Below are 18,535 nucleotides of genomic sequence, written 5' to 3' on the forward strand. Positions count from 1 at the left end.
GGGCAAGGTCTTCTTGAATTCCCTCTCGTGACCCACGGGCCAGAGGGTGCTGCCAGGTACAGCAGCTACACGCTTCCCACAGCTGGTGGCTGTGGTCACGTAGAGGCAACTCATCATCCTCCTTACAAACAATGTCCCCGAATCCATAATCCTCTTAAATGCGTACATTTCACCTTGAAAGTAGATGAGGCCGCATTTCTGCCAAGAGGACTTGACTCTATCTAACCTCAGAGAGCACATTATGGTCAGGAGTGCCCCACCGGTGCTGGATGCTGTCCTAGGGGTAACCACCCAGGACAGAGACATGTTGTGGATTCTGCCGTTCACAGAAACTTACTGACGTGCTAACGGAGATGAGGGCAAGCATAGAGGACACGTGGACCTTGGACCGTGTGCGCACAGCATCAATCAGGCAGACAAAAAGGAAGCAAAGTTTAAGAGTGATGACCACCTGTGTGCAGCTAAGACGAGCCGTGGTTTTGTTTCAAAAGCCACGCTCTCTGTCCAGCAGGTTCCTGGGCAGTCGGCATTGCTGCTTTGGGCCACTGGAATGCCACTTAGCACTATTGAACACAAAACCCACGGGAATCTTCTTGAAAGCATCAGACAGGAACTATTTGGATGTCCTAGCTGTGTAGACTCAGAAAGATGCTTCACCATTTTCAACACGCTGTGACACTTTATCTTATCTATGGTGCTTTAGCTCTGTCCCTAGCTATTTAGGAACCGGTCACAAAGTAGATCACATTCTTGTGCAATGACCGCAGAACTAAACTGAGCATGCTCATACAGACACTTGGAATGGTGAGGTAAGCTCACAAGTGAGGTTTCATTGATTTAAGAGTCACCCTCAGATTTTAATTTTGCAGCAACATATTATTAACACAGATTTTTAAAAAGCAAGTAACTTGTGGGAAAATTATGTTACATATTTATACAGGTTTGTCTGAAATCCATGCAAAAACTTGTTGATCCTAAAATCAACTTGCTATTCAAAGGATATTTCAAGAAACTTTGCTTCCCCATTTCCCAAATTCAACCAATTTTATAGCATTTGCTTAGGAAATATTTATGTATAAGCAACTATCCAAGCTAAATCATATTTCAGTAGCTGGTATTTTAACTCTAATTCATTTGTAATTTAGCTGTAATCCCCAAACAATATTATCTTAATTTGTCCAAATTTCCAAACTGGCTTATTACTTTATATTCTTTTGAAGTAAATTCAGGCTAAGGCGTAATTACTACCTGCCCTGAAAAGTTGAGCCCTCACCCAAACAGCCCCAAAGTGAGAGATTTAACTGAATTTAGATCCAGGGACAGAGGGCTCGGGGTAGCGAGCACTTCACAGACAAACGAAAAGTCCCTGTTTAAGAAACTGACTCTGAAGATACACAGAGTGAAATAATACTGTCGTCCAGAAAGCCTGCATGAGAAACATGATCTGTGGCATGTCCGATTTGCTGAGGGACACTGGTGTACATTAAATCTCCACTTTTAGCATTGGCGCCGGGTGACACCGTGGCGGAGAGGCCCTCGCTTTCAAAACTCCAGTGCTCAGGGCAAGACCGCGGGGTCAGCGACACCCCAAGGGGCACAGGGGCCGAGCCTTACCTGTGGTGAGGGCCCCGGCCGTCGCCAAGTGCATGATGGTGTTGTCACTCACAGGCCATTTCTCCGGTGAGAGCGCGAGGTGGTCCAGCCCCCCGAGCTTCTGCAGCTCCTCCTGGATCTTCGCGCCTGCAGCGCTGTTCTCCTTGCGGGCGTTTCGGTAACCCAGGGCGTCTCCGACGCTTCCTAGCAACATCGCGGCCTGAAACTTCTCCATCGCCGAGGTGGCTCCTCCGCCCTCCCGGCCTCGGAGCACGCCCAGCCTTTGTTGCTTCGCGGCAGTGGCCGCCTTCAGTCCACCCCGCTGACCTCTCTTCTGGTCATTGTGTCGCTGTGAAGAGCCTCCTCAAATGGCCAGGCACTACTTTTCGGTCTGCAGGTGGCACCAATGAGAAAACCTTTCTGGACCCCGCGGCTCGCGGCGCTGTCTGAACAGCCACGTGGAGTATCAGCTTCCCTCTGCGTCTGGAGACAGGAGCTCTTCCACCAAGAGGCTGCAGGCTTTTCCAGCACCTCCGGGCAGCGCCCAGACCCACCCCAGGCGCGCTCTCGCAAAGCATCAACTTTTAAGTAGTGCATCTTGTCACGGTGTTCTGGAAGAATGCACGCATTTCTAAGGCCTTCAGGTGTCATTCACACACCACGAAATCCACCCAGGATCAGCGCCGGGTCTGATGAGTTCGGGTGAAGGGGCGCCGCTGTGCGACTTTCCCCGCAGACCCGTTTTGAAAGTCTGTCACTCCAAAGGCCCCTTTGCCTGTCTGCTCCCTGCTCCCCACACCGCAACCCACCCCCCTCACCCCGCAACCAGTCCTCTGCTTTCTGTCCCTAACTTCTGCATTGTCTGGAGCTTTAAATGGAATTATGCATTATGTGGCCTTTTTCTTTTATTTAGCATAATGTGGAGATTCATCCATCATGGTTTTATTTTTTGGAAAGTCTTTTTTAATTATAAAAATGTGCTTATGATAGAAAACTGAGAAAATGCAAAGTGTAGGGAAAGAGAGCACGTCTAGCTCCAGTGTGAGAGATTATGACGTGTTCTCACAGTGTGAAGTTCAACAGAAGGCCGTCCACAGAACCAGACGTTAGATTGCAAAGCACATGAGCAGAGCACAAAGCCCCGCAGTGGGATCCTGATGGTGCCATCAGCTTTGTGTATTTAAACACCCCGTTGATTCGTTGACTCACAATGAGAATGTGCAAAGGCCTGAAGAGGCTGGGGGAGGTGGCATGTGTCAACCAGGGATCTCGATTTGAGACAAGAAGTTAGGAAAGCAGTCCACCTCACTGTCCCCCAGGCCCTGGAGAGTGACAGTGTCCCCACGCTTCCCCCTTGCTCCCCAGGACCTGGGCACACACCATCCCAGAAGTAGGAGGGCGGCACACCTGGACTTAAGAAACACATCTGCAAAAAAGAGAATTTCTTTCAATAATAACAAGATGCTAAGATGCATTTCAATGAACATGGAGTATTTTAACAGCCCTTGTTAAAAACCAGGTCCTGGAATGTTATTCTAGCTAGCACAGTTCTGAGAGATCCTGAAGCAAATAGTCCTTCAAAATCAATACAGACGGTTCTGGGTTGCTGGACAAGACAGACAGCAGCAGCCCTGTATTCGGACAACTCCCACTGCAGGTGGAACAGCATTGCTCGCCAGAAAGATGTATTGTTGGGGGCAGAGGTGCAGTCTAGGGCTAGTCTCCTTTGCTAATTCCGAGGCAGCAGAAACCTTTATTGAAGATGCTAGAAGCAACTCCATACTATCTGCCCTATGTCAGCCAATAGGAAGAAGAGAGATGCGCTCACTCATTTGTTCAATATTTATGGAGCCCTGCCTGTGTGCCACCAACTATGAATATAACAACTAACAGAGAAAACCTACCCTGCCTCCGTGGAGCCTGAAGTCTGAGATATGTATATAATATTATGCTTAAACTTCTGAGTTAAAGTAACACAATGAAATGTATTATGTTACCAGTTAAAGAGCAATAACAACATCTATTCCAGAAATTCTTGGCAGGTACTCTATGAAGGTAAAAATAACATATATTTATTAAACCTATTATGTTTGGTTAATTTGTGTATTTTCGATTTATACTTCTTAAGAATTTATTTATTTTTAGAGAGAGGGTACGGGAGGAGAGAGAGAGGGAGAGAAACATCAATGTGTGGTTGCCTCGCATGTACCCCTTACTGGAAACCTGGCCCGCAACCCAGGCACGTGCCCTGACTGGGAATCGAACTGGCGTCCCTTGGGTTTGCAGGCTGGCACTCAATCTACTGGGCCACACCAGCCAGGGCTATTTTCAATATATTTATAGCTTGCTTTTTAGTGTATTCTGGTTACATAATTCCTATCAATTCAAGGGCTGTATGAGATAAATACTTTTTCACATAGAGATAATCACATTTAGCACACTGTGTGACACTTAAAAAGAAAAGTAAATGACTGAAGCTGTTAATTTTGGGACATGATCATTTAACTACGTTGGCAGGCTAGACACAAGGTGGGAATGTCACTGTGCTATAAGGGTGGCTTTCCTGTCAGTCCCAAGACAAGATCAAAACCCTGACATCTAGTGGTGAGTATAGGAACAACCAAGAATACAATTAAAAGTATACCACAACATCAGAGAAAAATAATTTATTTTAATGTTTCCAAATTCTTAGCACTTTCATAGCATGCATGATTTAAATGTATATAATAGAAGAAAGGAAATGCACAATTTTTTGAAGAGCCTTTGTCCAATTCTAATGTTTTGATATCTATTGATAAACAAGTCCATAGGACATTTTCCTTATATAACTTTAAATCTTAAGAATAAAAGTGTTGCAGACCTCTATAATTTATACAGGATTATCCAAGTTCTATAATCTCTGAGCAGAACACTTACATGTCAAGAATACATGAAGCCTTGAAGGATGCTTTAAATTTGTTGAGGTTTTTTATTAAAGCTAGCTTTTATTATATAAAATAAATGCTCTCTTAAAATCACAGACTTACAGATAGAGATGGCCTTGCTTTTTTTTTTTTTAGACATGGAAGTGGAAGACTGGGAGAGGACCCAATTACAGGCCAATGACCCAGCCTAGCCTGCGGTCTCCAGGCCTCAGCCCCCTTTCCAACCCTCCACGGCCTGCTAAGCTCTTTGAAAGATTTCTATTCAAAAGTGTAGATAGTTCACATATAGCAAGTACACACAAACTTAATGTGCATGGGTGCTTCCTAAAACACTGAATGAATCACATTTTTGGAAGTCAAATCAAAACGACACATTTTAGGCACACTTTCTGTTTACAGGAAATCTGAAGTGAACTTGCTCTGTCCCAAAATTACCCAATTTATTTGTCTGATAAACCGGGTTACAGGCAGTACAGCAGGCACACTTGTGACGGGAAGATCTTTTCAAATATGAGGTAGGGTCCACACAGTGATTTTTCAAAACTCGACACAGAGCTTTTCCCAAAGTAGAACAGGTACATCGCCTTCGGACAAGCAATCTACCTATCTCTGTGCTGCCCTGGACGGTCCTCCTTGACAAGGCAAACACCAGGAAAATCAGATGGCAACGTGATGCAAAGACAGACTTCCGCTTGCAAATGAGATGAAGGTTTCCAATTTGGCTTTTGTTTTGGACAATGATAAGTATTTTAGTTTCAGCTTCCGAATGCGTACAACCACACAAAGGGCTGGAGAGTGGACATTGTGGATACTATGGACAGTGGAAAGGAACCAACTCAATTTTTACTCTACAATTCATCATTCATAAAAGAAATATTTTTCACAGAAAATGTCATCTTAAGTGTAATAAAATACTTTTCTTTTAAAAAAACATACTTTACGAAACTTCTTAGGAAGTTCAAATGACATCATTAAAAGTAAAATAGACCTGCTGACTTGTAAGCAGTTTAAAATAAAACTTTCCTGGAATTTCACGTACTACACGTGCCACCGCTGTGGAAACTGTAATGGCTATTAAAAACTATAGAACGATTTTCAGATGAACATCTAGAGAAAATTAAAACAAAAATAGATCTGGTAAATCTAGATATTCAATAATTCAAAAAATATAAATCTTGAATTCCTGGCACCAAGTTTAAAAAAATGTTAGAATCCACAACAAGATCATTTTCTTTTGGGCACATTTTAAACAGCTTTGACTTTTATAAAAATACAACATCCTACCAAGGGCACAAGTACTTTTTTAAAGTGTAATTACAATCTAGTTTAGTGGAGTGTGGTAGCTGCTGGTGTTCACCTGAAGTCATGAATTAACGGTGCACGCTGCAGTCCTGCAAACAGGCTCTCGGTGCTCCTCCACCACTGTGTGAATCATGCAGAAACCTCCCGAAGCAACAGGTACGAGACCCATCTCCACACGCCCCCGAGCATCTGTCTTCTGATCTCCTCACGGTTTCCAAATTCAGCCACCGTTTTCTTTAAGCAGAGATGACTGGTCAAGGATGACTTCTGAAATCAGCGACATGTGTGCACAGAAATTGACCGAAATGTCTCCTTGCAGGTTGCAGTTCATTTCACAATCCTAAGCCATTTTCATTTTCTGCCTAGAAAGGGCTGTGTTTACTACCTGTGACTACTGGCCGTGCGTATTCCACAAAATCATCTATAAGAACAGGCCATGCTCCTAAAGAAAAACAAACAGATTTTTTAAAAAACAATTTACATTTTAAAGCAATATTTTTTTAAATTTAAAGCACTTTTTTTTTTTTCATAACCCAACACTTAGAGTTCAAAAACTCAAATGATGTTTAGTTTCTACACACTGTGCTTTGCTTGACTGCTGAAGTTACCCATTCCTTCTGCTTGAGCCCGACCAGGGACTGGCAGATAGTGGTGTGCGTGTGTGTGAGCGGGTGTGGCCCCCCTGAGGACGACAGCAGTGGGGCCAGCTGGCTCATGTGTTCCCACTGCAGCCTCAGGGCCCTCACTGCTGCACCAGGCGGTTGGAACCCAGGTAGAGGACCCTTTGCCCTCTCAGGTGAGACACAGCCACTTTCCTCCACTAGGGGTGCTGTTTTCTCCCTGAGCTGTGTCCCTCCCCCAAACTGGCCCAATCCAAGTGGCTCATGATACTCAGCTCAATAGGGCATAATACCCTAACTGCCCATGATACTCACACACCACCCTGGGGCCAGCATACACCCACTCCTTTATATTTTGGCTCCTTTATATGTAAGTGTGCCTTGTCTCACCCACCGTAGCTAAAGCTCCTGAAAGCGGGGCTTCTGTCTGAAGACAACTATTCACCCACTAGGTCAGCACACTGACCAGCTGCCCACTCTGTGCTAGGGAGGGTGTGGAGTGCTGAGGACACAGAGACACAGACATTTACACTGCTGGTTACCCCCAGGGTGCTGAGCGCTGTTGCTAAAGCGCCTTCACTTTCTAGAACAAAGAAGAGTGATGAGGAGGATGGCCCAGAGGAAGCCACCTCCTAACTGGACACTAAGAAAGCTGGCAGTGAGTGGGGGTCTGGAGAGTGAGCGCCCCTTTCCAAGTGTAGCAAGGCGTCCACTGCACAGCAGGTGTTCAAAGGTTCCCCGAATGAGCGTCCTGAACTATCTGGCAGTGAGGGCTACTACACGTGCGATCACGTTCATGGAAGGAAATGCAAGCTGCCATCTCCCAACAGGCTTGAGCAGCCTGAAGACCTGAGGCAGCGGATGGGGGCAGGCCTTTGCCAAACTCCTGTCTAGGTCTGTGGTTCTGCTACGAGGCTCTCTGCATGTCCATTTTTAAACTGCCCCAGTGGAGAGAATTGTCTTCTTGAGTTAAATAAACATGAGGCACTATTTTTCTTCGGTGTGATTCATAAGACATAATGAAGGGAATACTATTATGGTCATCACCACCGCCATTTCACCAGTGGGGCAGAGCCAGGAGTCAGCCAGGTCCCATCTGACTCCAGGCTCTGTGTTGTCAACTGTCCTACACTCTGGGCCCATCTGACCCAGTGTCTACGTCACTATCACTGTCCTGCGCGCCAGAGGCAGGAAAAGTCAGCACACGTATCAGCATTGCTGGCGCTCATCTGACTACAGCTTCCACTTCTCGTACCTTCTTCGTCGTAGTTAGACATATCGTCTGCAATCATATTTCCAAAATCTAGCAGGAGGTTCCAAGTGTCCCTTGGGATCGACCTTTTGTGATGTTCCTAATACATAAGAGAAAAAAACCACCGGATTTAAGATAGAGACGTAACTCTCAGGTGTTCTAGAGATCTAGTTACTTCAGTACATAATTTGATGAGAAATATCATAAGAATTGTTAAAAGTTAAAAATAGTGCTTTGGATAAATGTTAAGAGCTACATAGTGCCAATGTACAAATATAGAAAGAAAATTTATTTAAAAACAAAACATGTAAAATGCAAAGATTATAAACTCCCGTTTCAGTCAAATACAAGGGCATCATTTTTAATCTCTTTACCTAATCCCAAACCAATTTAAGAAACAATGCAAGGCAACAGACAAGTTGTATTTTGATATATACATTTTTCTATATACTAGGTAGTTTTTGCAGTATACTGGGACAATTTGCTATAAATATCTGTTCTTCAATATTTCAGATATGCCAAAAATATGGAGAATATAACAGCTCTGATCTGTTGTTCACCATCCAGCTGCAGAAGCAAACCTGCAGCGCCTGAACCTTTCTCCTCCTGCTCTGTCCTCTTACAGAGGTACTCATCCTCCTGATCAGCCATATCATTCTCATGCCTGTCCTTGTACGCGGTGCATGTGTACAAGTGCACAAACAACTTAGAAGCTTGTCTCACATTTAAAAACATTTGTGTAACTACTACCAAGTCCTATGCAGTCTGCTGGACTTGGTTTTGTTCCACTCGACACTGTTTGGAATGTGTCCAGCCTAACGAGTGTGAATCCAGGTTGACTCATTTTCATTCTCTTCAGCTGTACACCGCTGCATTTATACTCCGAGTTGCTCTCCACTCTGCTGCTGATGGACACAGGTTGGTCCCAGCGTTGCTGTTACAGTGATGCAAGAACGCTGTCATTGAGCACGCATGTGCAAGTTCTCCAGGGAATGCCTGCAAGGGAGGTTACTGGCCGTGGAAAATAGTAAGTGGTGAAACGAGAAACATGACCTGTAGTGACTAAGTTGAATGCAGGCATCATCACGCTTCTTCAAGGAGGGCCTTGAAAGACAGCTGTTCTCAGTGTAGGGGCTCGTCCTCAGTCAGGTGAGGGCTGCTCTCTCGTTCACGGACTGAACCAACAAGGGAGGTCTGGGCACACCTGCTGTCACAATGGTCTGTTTTGGGGTCAGGATGTGTTCTTGTGCTTCAAAGAGCCCACAGCCGCCCTGGCTTCCTTGACTTCACGCTACGAGGAGCTGCCTAGTGAGGAAGGCCCAGCATGACTGGGACGTCCGCCTGCAGCACAGATGAACTCTCCTGAAGGGCCAGCTGTGCCCTCCTTTCCTTCTAGATGCCATAAAACACACTTTAAATGGTGTCAAACTATGAACCCACACGCCATGGCAGGGTTCCACCGGATGACGACACAATCTATCGTCTTAGACCCCAGCCTAGAAGGAGCCACTTTTGAAGTCAGCCTCGGAGCAGCCCTGCCTGAAACTCAGAGCCTGCGGCGCTCTAGGGAGCAAAACTGTGCGGCAACTTGCCGGCTACCTGGTGATCCCTGCATAGCACTTCCATTCACCACCGTGCCCACGAGAAATACTTTGGTTAGATAAGATGTACAGCCGCACAACCTGCGGACCACCCTTCCCCTGGGCACACACGGCGAGAAGCAGGAGGGCACTTACCAATAAAAAAGTGTTCCAAAGATCTAAAAACTTAAACCTTCCAGATAATACTAAATTCCAATATGCAACGGCCATGTCTAAATCTGGCAAAAAGAGAGAAAGAGCAGTTAATAAATCCCAATTTCTTCACAAGAAAAGATCATTTCTTAGCACACTTGTATTCACTTAAAAAAATTCAGCACTCTCACCCAAGAGTATTATGATGCTTAATTTTTTCAGAAGTGTTCCTGAAATTACGTGTAATCTATTTTTATAACTCTGGGCAAATGTCTTTGAAAAGGGATTTGTGTATTGTTATTAGAACATGTAAACAATTATTCCCTAATGAATAATTTTTGAAGACTCTCATTTTCATATATATCAGGCTCTCTTTAAACCTGAACCAACCCAGATACTATTAATGCATAACTTATTTTTTGAAAGGTAGGCCAACATGCTTTCTAAGTGATGAACTACAAGTTAAAACAACTTGTTTAGAAAGGGAGTGACATACTGTTTTTCAAATAGACTTGCCTTGCTGCTGTAAAAACTAAAACAGACTCTGAATCCAGAGTAAATCATACAAGTTTTGTAAGGGCTGTGAACTTCTCAAGGCATAGTTGACGCATACGCTGATGTAAGGATAGTTAAAAAACGAGACGGTTATTAATCAAAGTCCATGTCCTCTTTTTTCTCCTGGCTGGAAGGGGGTGATTATTTCACTCCTTCCATACAGACCTATGTTGCAGGGCTCAGTGTTAAGATGGTGTCTTAGTGTAATATGAACCCTGAGTGGTAGGGCTGTGTTAGAATATTATCCCCAATACATAATTATTGGAGTACTGAGATTCATTCTCTGCTCACCAGAAATTCAATATCTATTTCTTTCCACACACTTGACATAAAAAGTATATAAAGAAGAGGCCAAGAAGTTTACTTTTTGAAGTTGACAACCTTTAATGTTGCATAGTGCTCACCATTTTTAGATAGTAAAAGAACAGTTACAATGAAATAATTTCCTAATTATATGTTCATATATGTATGTCAGATAAACAATGTGAAAAGCAGAAAAAAAATATTAAGCTGACAGATTATTTTAAATGCAAAATACTGAAAGATTTTCACCTAAATCTTGTTTGGTCCCACCTGGACAAAAATTATTAAAGTTACAGCTCTAACCTGAGATTTCCAGGGTCAATCATTATTAAAATTGGATAATCAAAAGAGATGCATGAATAGCGACCAATTTTGAATAAATTGCCTACATTCCCAATGTGTTTAAAGTACATTATAGATTTTCTTAGCCTTAAATACCCTGGAGTCTTAATCAGAAGAAAGAAATGGTCAGAAAGTTTCACAGAACCAACAGTATGGAAAGGCTCACTGACCCTTGCCTATGGGACCCACAGTATAATGCTAAGATGATTAGTCTTGTCCTGCTAAGTCTACATCCTGATCACTTAGAAAGAACGTTAATTGAAATCTATACTCAACTCATCTTAATGATGAAAAGTCTCACAACTGAGAAATGGAGGTAAACCTGGGAGGGAAAGAAAAATAGTTTTATGGCAGACATTTAATCCAGTTACTTTTGGATTAGTTTGGTCCTAGAAATCTATGAAGTTCCTGATTTGTATGCTTTTTTAACTGTATATTTTTCATTACCATTTATCCCCCTTATCCCCTCTGCTACCTCCACCCACTCCCACTCCCCCACAATTACCAAACTGTTGTCCATGTTTATGAGTCCTTTTTCTTTTTTGCTTGATCCCTCCACCCCCTCACCCCGCCTCCAGAGCTGTCATGCAGCTCTCGCTGAGTCTGCCTGTATTCTGCTTGTTAGTTCAATTTGTTCATTAGATCCCACATACAAATGAAATCATATGGTACTTGTCTTTCTCTGACAGGCTGATTTCACTTAGCATAATGTTCTCCAGGTTCATACATGCTGTTGCAAAGGATAAGTTTTCTTCTGTTTTATGGCAGAGTAGTAATACATTATGTAAATGTACCATGGTTGTTTTATCCACTCATCTACCGATGGACACTTAGGCTGCTTCCAAATCTTGGTTATTGTAAAGAACACTGCAATGAACATAGGGGTGCTTATATTCTGTCAAATTAGTGTTTTGGGTTTCTTCAGATAAATTCCCAGAAGTAAAATTGCTAGGTCATAAGGCTGTTGCATTTTTAGTTTTTTGAGGTGTCTCCATACTGCTTTCCACAGTGGCTGCAGCAATCTCCATTCCCACCAACAGTGCAAAAGGGTTCCCCTTTCTCCACATCCTCGCCTGCACTTGTTTGTTGATTTATTGATGATAGCAATTCTGACAGGTGTGAGATGGTATCTCATTGTGGTTTTATTTGCATTTCTCTGATGACTAGTGATGTTGAGAATCTTCTCATATGTCTACTGGCCATCTGTATGTCCTCTTTGGAGAAGTTTCTATTTGGGTCCTTTGCCCATTTTTAAATTGGATTTTTTTTTTGTATTGAGTTTTATAAGTTCTTTATAAATTTTCCATATTAACTCCTTATCAGATGCATTGGAGAATATGTTGTCCCATTCCATGGTTGTCTTATAATTTTGTTGATGTTTTCCTTTGCTGTGCAAAAACTTTTTAGTTTGATGTAGTCCCATTTGTTTATTTTTTCTTTTGTTTCCCTTGTCTGAGGAGATATAACAGAAGAAAAACATTGCTATGAGCAATGTCCAAGATTTTACTGCCTGTGTTTTCTACGGTTTCAAGTCTTAACATTTAAGTCTTTAATCCATTTTTAATTTATTCTTGTGTGTGGTGTAAGAAAGTGGTTTTGTTTCATTTTTCTGCACATATTCTGTCCAATCTTCACAACATCATTTATTGAATAAACTATCTTTATCCTATTGTATGTGCTTGCTTCCTCTGTCAAATATTAATTGACTAAAAAGTTATGGGCTTATTTCTGGGCTCTCTCTTCTGTTCCATTGATCTATATATCTGTTTGGGTTTTTTATTTTGCTAGTACCATGCTGTTTGGATTACTGTGGCCTTATAGTATAGTTTGATATTAGGTAGCATGATTCCTTCAACTTTGTTTTTTCTCAAGATTGCTCTTGCTATTTGGGATCTTTTGTGGTTCCACATAAATTTTTGAAATATTTATTCCAGTCCTGTGAAATATGACATTGAAATCTTGATATGAATTGTGTTGAATCTATAGATTGCTTTGGGTAGTATGGACATTTTAATGATGTTAATCATTTCTATCCATGAACATGGTATGTGCTTCCACTTATTTATATCTTCTTCAATTTCTTTCCTCAGTATCTTATAATTTTCTGAATATAGTTCTTTTACATTCTTGGTTAAATTTATTCCTCGGCATTTGATTCTTTTTGAAACAATTGCAAATGGGATTGTTTTCTTAATTTCCTTTTTTGACAGTTCATTATTGGCATATAAAAATGCAACTGATTTCTGATTATTAATTTTGTGTCCTGCTATTTTACAGAATTCATTGATTAGTTCTAGTAGTTTCTGGGTAGAATCTTTAGGGTTCTCTATGTACAGTATTATGTCATCTGCAAATAATGACACCTTTACTTCTTCCTTTCCAATTTGGATACATTTTATTTCTTCTACTTGTCTGACTGCTGTGGCTAAAACTTCCAGTATCATGTTGAATAAGAGAGGTAAAAGTGGACATCCCTGTATTGCTCCCAATCTTAAGTGGAACACTTATAGTTTTTGCCCACTGAGTATGACATTGGTAGTGGGTTTGTCATATATGGCCTTTATTACGGTGAGGTATGTTCCCACTTTGCTGAGAGGTTTTATCATAATTGGTGCTGAATGCTTTTTCTGCATCTATTGGTGTGATCATATGGTTTTTATCTTTCATTTGTTTATGTGGTGTATCACATTTATCAATTTGTGAATGTTGTACCAACCTTGCATCCCCAGAATAAATTCCACTTGATCATGGAGTATGATCTTTTTGATGTATTGCTGTTTGGTTTACTAATATTTTATTGAGGATTTTAGCATCCATGTTCATCAGGCATATTGGCCTATAATTTGTTTTTTTTGTAGTGTCTTTATCTGGATTTGGAATTAGGAAAATGCTGGCCTCACAAAATGAGCTTGAGAGTCTTCCCTCCTCTTGAATTTTTTGGAATTGTTTGAGAGAGAGATGTGTTAGTTTTTCTTGAATGTTTGGTAAAATTCATCTGTGAAGCCAGGGCTTTTGTTTGTTGGGAGTTTTTGATTGCTGCTTCAATTTCACTAGGTGTAATCTGTCTATTCAGATTCTCTTATTCTCCCTGATTTAGTTTCTAGGAATTTATCCATTTTGTGCAGGTTGTCCCATTTGTTGGCATATAGTTGTTCTTTTTCCTCTTTCATTTCTGATTTTATTTATTTAGGTCCTCCCTCCTTTTTTCTTGATGAGTCTGGTTAAAGGTTTGTCAATCTTGTTTATCTTTTCAAAGAACCAGCTCTTGGATTCATTGATTTTTTGTATCTTGTTTTTTGATAATATTTCATTTATGTCTACTCTGATTTTTATTATTCCCTTCCTTCTATTCACATTGGGATTTGTTTGTTGTTCTTTTTCAAGTTTCTTAAGTGTAAAATGAAATTGCTCATTTGAGCTTTTTCTTGATTCTTGAGGTAGGCCTGTAATGCTATGAATTTCCCTCTTAGGACTGCTTTCCCTGTGTCCCACAGATTTTGGGTTATTGTGTTCTAATTTTCATTTGTTTCAAGGTATCTTTTGATTTCTTCCTTGACCTCATTGTTAATCTATTCATTGTTTAATTGCATGTCATTTAGCTTCTATGCCTTTATGTATTTTTCAGTTTTCTTCTTGTGATTTCTAGTTTCACAGCATTATGGTTAGAGAAGATGCTTGATATAATTCCTATCTTCTTAAATTTATTGAGACGTATTTGTGTTCTAACATGTGGTCTATCCTAAAAAACATTCCATGTATACTTGGAAAGAAGGTATATTCTGCTGCTTTGAGGTGAAATGCTCTGATGATATCAATTAAATCCATTTGATGTAGTGTGTCATTTAAGGCTGCTGTCTCCTTGTTGACTTTCCTACTGGAATATCTATTCATTGAAGTCAACGGGGTGTGAAAATCCCCTGCTATGACTGTACTTCTGTCGATCTCTCCCTTTACATCCATCAGTCTTTGCTTTACATCTTTAGGTGCTCATGAATGGACTCAGACACACATAAACAAACACACAAACATGAAGGAAATGAAGAATGAACTCTATAAACTCTTTCCTTGATTATTCTTTTGCACTGATGTCCATGCTTTTTCTAAGAACTATATAAAGACTTGTATCAATCTCCTTAATTCATACTTAATCTTTCAGAATACAGACTGAGTAATATACTTTGGAAATCATAAAATAAATTGTTCTATTTTAGATGTGTAGCCATAAAATTATTTGTCCTCCTTTCTTGAAAAAAAAAAAACCCTCAAAACCCTTCTAAAATAGAGAATATACTGTATTTGAACTGTTTGAATAATATAATCATTTCCTGAAGAGGTTATTGTTTTATTTAATACAATTTCATATTCAATATGAAATACAATATGAAATGTAATACCAAATGAAATTCTATTAATTTCTCTTATAAAGCAAAGAAACAAAATTAATAACTGTTCTAATTCTCTAGTGGGTAATTTTGATTTTGGTAAATCTTATTTAAGTACCTATAGACATAAACTAAATACAAAGATAAAGGAATTACTGAATAAATTTCGCCCTTTTTTGCTTCCTGATGCATCTACTTAAATAAAAGCTAAACATATTAGGCTAAATATTGTAAAGTGTTTCAAAATACTCTTTACCAAGTTACTTAATTTCTTTGAAATAGTCATGGAGAAAGAAAATACATTTTAAAATTTTAAATAAGGCAATTAATTTAGACTTTAATTTACAATCTCTTATAAATTACTATGGAATTCATAACGTATGTCAAATGTGGTAACTTGAAATGGAACTGATACTATAGGGTTTCCAGGGCTGGGCCTTAAGAGATACACAGCTCCTACCTGCTCTACCCATGCAATATGCAGCTTTCACATCAGCAGCCCTTCTAGCCCGAAGTCACCATACTGTAGGAAAGCCCAGGGGAGCCATGTGGGGGAGCACAGAGGTGTCAGACCCTCTCACACGTCCTCTGCTGGCATTTCAACCTCACCCAGCTGACAGCTGAAAAAACCATTGAGCGTCTGAATCGACACAATGTGGAATGGAAGAACTAGTCTACTGTGGCCTGCCTGGATCCCTGACCCAGAAGATCATGAGCTAGAAAACAATGATCATTGTTTGAAGCCACTAAGTTTTCAGGTACTTTGTTATGCAGCAACTACTAACCAAAACAGTGGGTCTGGGGTATGACCTGAGGAATCTGCAATTCAGGCAAGTTCCCAGGTGATGCAGATGTGCTGGTCTGAAGACCTCATTCTGCAAGGACCTATGGTAAATCATAACTTTAAAAAAAAGTTCTTTAATACTTTTCCAGTTCTGGCCAGTTAACTTAGCATTATAAGATAAAAATTCTTGAAAACAATACCTGCACTTGAAAGTTAAATGAAATGCTAACCCTTTTTGAACATTAAAGGGAAGGAATCCCACAGATTGTAAAACATATTGATAAGTACAAAAAATTACTTCTAACAGAAGCTTAATCATCCTACATTACATTGAATATGTTAAAGTCACAGAATAAACAGTCAGAAGGAATACTGTATTCTCATTTAGTGACATTTCAAGGTGCTCTTTCCCGGTAACCATTTAACAATAAAGAATAACTGCTGTTATTTTAAAATTTGGATCAGACTAATTATCCCTTTGAAAAATGAAGCTAAATGAGGCTCTAAGAATTAAGGTGCTCAAAAGTAAAGCATTACCTAAACTTTCCTTTTGAAGTATAATAATAATTACATTTGGACCCAAATTAGCCAAATTTTAGAAAAGCATGGAAGGTAATACTTCTTGTTCAGGTGAGTGTTAATTAGGAATACTCAGGAAATGGAGAGAAGTTCTTTTTTGTTTTTTTAAAGGCAGCATAAGAAGAAATAATATCCATGGCAGAAGGGCCGCCTGTTGGGAACATGGCACTTGTCCTCGCCGAACGGGCAGGTCTCACTGCGGGTATCCCGAGAATGCCGAATGAGCCCAACCCGAACCTCCTTCAGTGCTGCATTGTGCTGTCTACCTGTTTGTTAGTTTCTAGAACATTGATGATTGTTACTGGGTAATCACAGTCCAGACTGAAACAGGCTTTAATTTTTAATGACTATTTTGCTTCAGCCTCTTAGGAAGGAATAGAATGGAGGGGAGAAGATAAAAAGCAAGAGTTTTAGTTTCAAAAGTTAAAAATCAGCTGATAAAAGAACAGTTTTCTGCACATCTATCAGGATGACTATTATTTAAAAACCAAAACAGAAAATAATAAGTGTTGGTGAGATTGTGGATAAATTAGAGCCTTGTGCAATTTATATTCCCTGTTGGTGGGGATGTAAAATCTGCTGCTGTAGAAAATAATATGGTGGTTTCTCAAAAAACAAAAACAAAGTCATAGAATTATCACATGATCCCACAATTCCACTTCTGGGCATTTACCCAAAAGAACTGAAAAGCTGGGACTCCAGCAGATACTTGTGCACCCGGGTTCGCAGCAGCACTGCTCGCCACAGACAAGAGGTGGAAGCAACCCAGCTGCCCATGGATGGGGGATGGATAAGCAAAGTGTGGAAATACACACAGTAGAATGTTATTCAGCCTTCAAAAGGAAGAAAATTCTGACATGCTACAACATGAATGAAGTTTGAGGGCATTATGCTAAATGAAATAATGAGTTACGAAAGGACGAATGCTGTATGACTTCATTGACATGAGCTACCTAGTCAAAGTCAATGAGACAGGAAGTGGAATGGTGGTTGTCAAGGGCTGGTGGGAGGGAAAATGGGGAGTCTTTATGTAACGGGGCAAAGTTTTGGTCTGGCAAGATGAAACAGTTCTACAGATGGATGGTAGCAATGGTTGGACAACAATGTGCCACTGAGCTGTACACTTAAAAACAGTGAAAATGGTAAAAAAGAAAAAAAAGAACTAATGAACAGTCTTGGAGAAAAAGCCCTAACGACCCCTAACTTGATGATTTTAGAACAAGCAGTTACATGCCTCCGCCCTTCCTTTCTATCCTTTGACAAGCAATTGATGAGAACTTAACACTCAAAGGCACGTGGAAGGGTCCTGGAAAGGTGGTGAAAAAGGTAGTTTTTAAATTTTTCTGAATCTTCACATAAAAACAAATAACGCAACTAGATAGCAAGTACAAAAGTCAAAGGCAACAGTAACAATACAATAAGGTGAGAAAGCATCATCATGAACGGAAAACATGGGTAGGAGAGGATGAACCACCAGCAGCCATGAGACCTATGTAACGAGGGAGTGGTGAATGGGGCACAGCATCTCAGATGGGTATGACCACGGGGCACCTTGGAGTGGCCAGCAGGCGTTCACTGCAAAGCCTGGCCAGGACGAGGTGAGGACGGCTGCATCGGGCCATCGTTGTGACCAATGGGAGGAGGGCGCAGGGACCTGCCACCAGGGCTGCAGGAGCTGAGGCACTCTGGCTCCCACGAACTGGGAACCGACCTACCACGGGACCTCTAGACAGCGCGGCACTGCAGAGAGGTGGCTGGAGTGCACAGGTTAAACAGGGGAGAACAGCAGAGACAAGAAAAGAGATAAAAGCTGGCAAGAGGGATACAGCCAGAAAATCTTAGAAAGCAAATGTCACATTATTATACACAGCACGCACACACACATACACATGTATACACACATGCAGACACAAACACGTACATACACTTGGGCACACGTGCACATGACACACATGCAGCACTGCACGCACACGTGTGCATGCACACACGTGTCCCAAAGGAGGTAGCTCTGTGAAGTGAGAATGCTGCCCTGAACCATCCTCCTTCTGAAAGCGCAGGAAAGCTGGTTCACATGAACGGGAGCCAGAGAAAAGCACTGAGGTCAGGTCCCTTGTAACTCCATCCTAAGAAAAAAGACCCTACGACCAGAATGTCATCCCTAGAAAA

The 18,535-nt window shown here is 41.1% G+C and overlaps 2 protein-coding genes across 9 annotated transcripts in view; both read right to left on the bottom strand.

The window, feature by feature from the left end:
* The window catches only part of ADPRHL1 (ADP-ribosylhydrolase like 1), a 49,730-nt gene extending 47,673 nt beyond the window's left edge, over positions 1-2,057 (bottom strand). The window contains exon 1 of one of the 3 annotated variants that reach the window (XM_045821525.1): positions 1,615-2,057. In XM_045821525.1, coding sequence (XP_045677481.1) covers positions 1,615-1,828 — 214 coding nt within the window. In that variant the 5' untranslated portion in view covers positions 1,829-2,057. The remainder of the gene's footprint in view (positions 1-1,614) is intronic. The other 2 variants (XM_045821526.1, XM_045821527.1) reach the window with 2 other exon arrangements.
* Positions 2,058-4,244: 2,187 nt separating this feature from the next.
* Positions 4,245-18,535, bottom strand: part of DCUN1D2 (defective in cullin neddylation 1 domain containing 2) — a 35,151-nt gene continuing 20,860 nt past the window's right edge. For all 6 annotated transcript variants that reach the window (XM_045821680.1, XM_045821681.1, XM_045821682.1 and 3 more), the window contains exons 5-7: positions 9,428-9,510; positions 7,695-7,791; positions 4,245-6,261 (exon numbers count right to left, since the gene is read on the bottom strand). In XM_045821680.1, the coding sequence (XP_045677636.1) occupies positions 6,182-6,261; positions 7,695-7,791; positions 9,428-9,510 (260 nt within the window). In that variant the 3' untranslated portion in view covers positions 4,245-6,181. The remainder of the gene's footprint in view (positions 6,262-7,694; positions 7,792-9,427; positions 9,511-18,535) is intronic.

The sequence above is a fragment of the Phyllostomus hastatus genome, unplaced genomic scaffold (assembly GCF_019186645.2).
Source record: "Phyllostomus hastatus isolate PE091 unplaced genomic scaffold, TTU_PhHast_1.1 phas_scaffold_46, whole genome shotgun sequence".
NCBI lineage: Eukaryota > Metazoa > Chordata > Mammalia > Chiroptera > Phyllostomidae > Phyllostomus > Phyllostomus hastatus.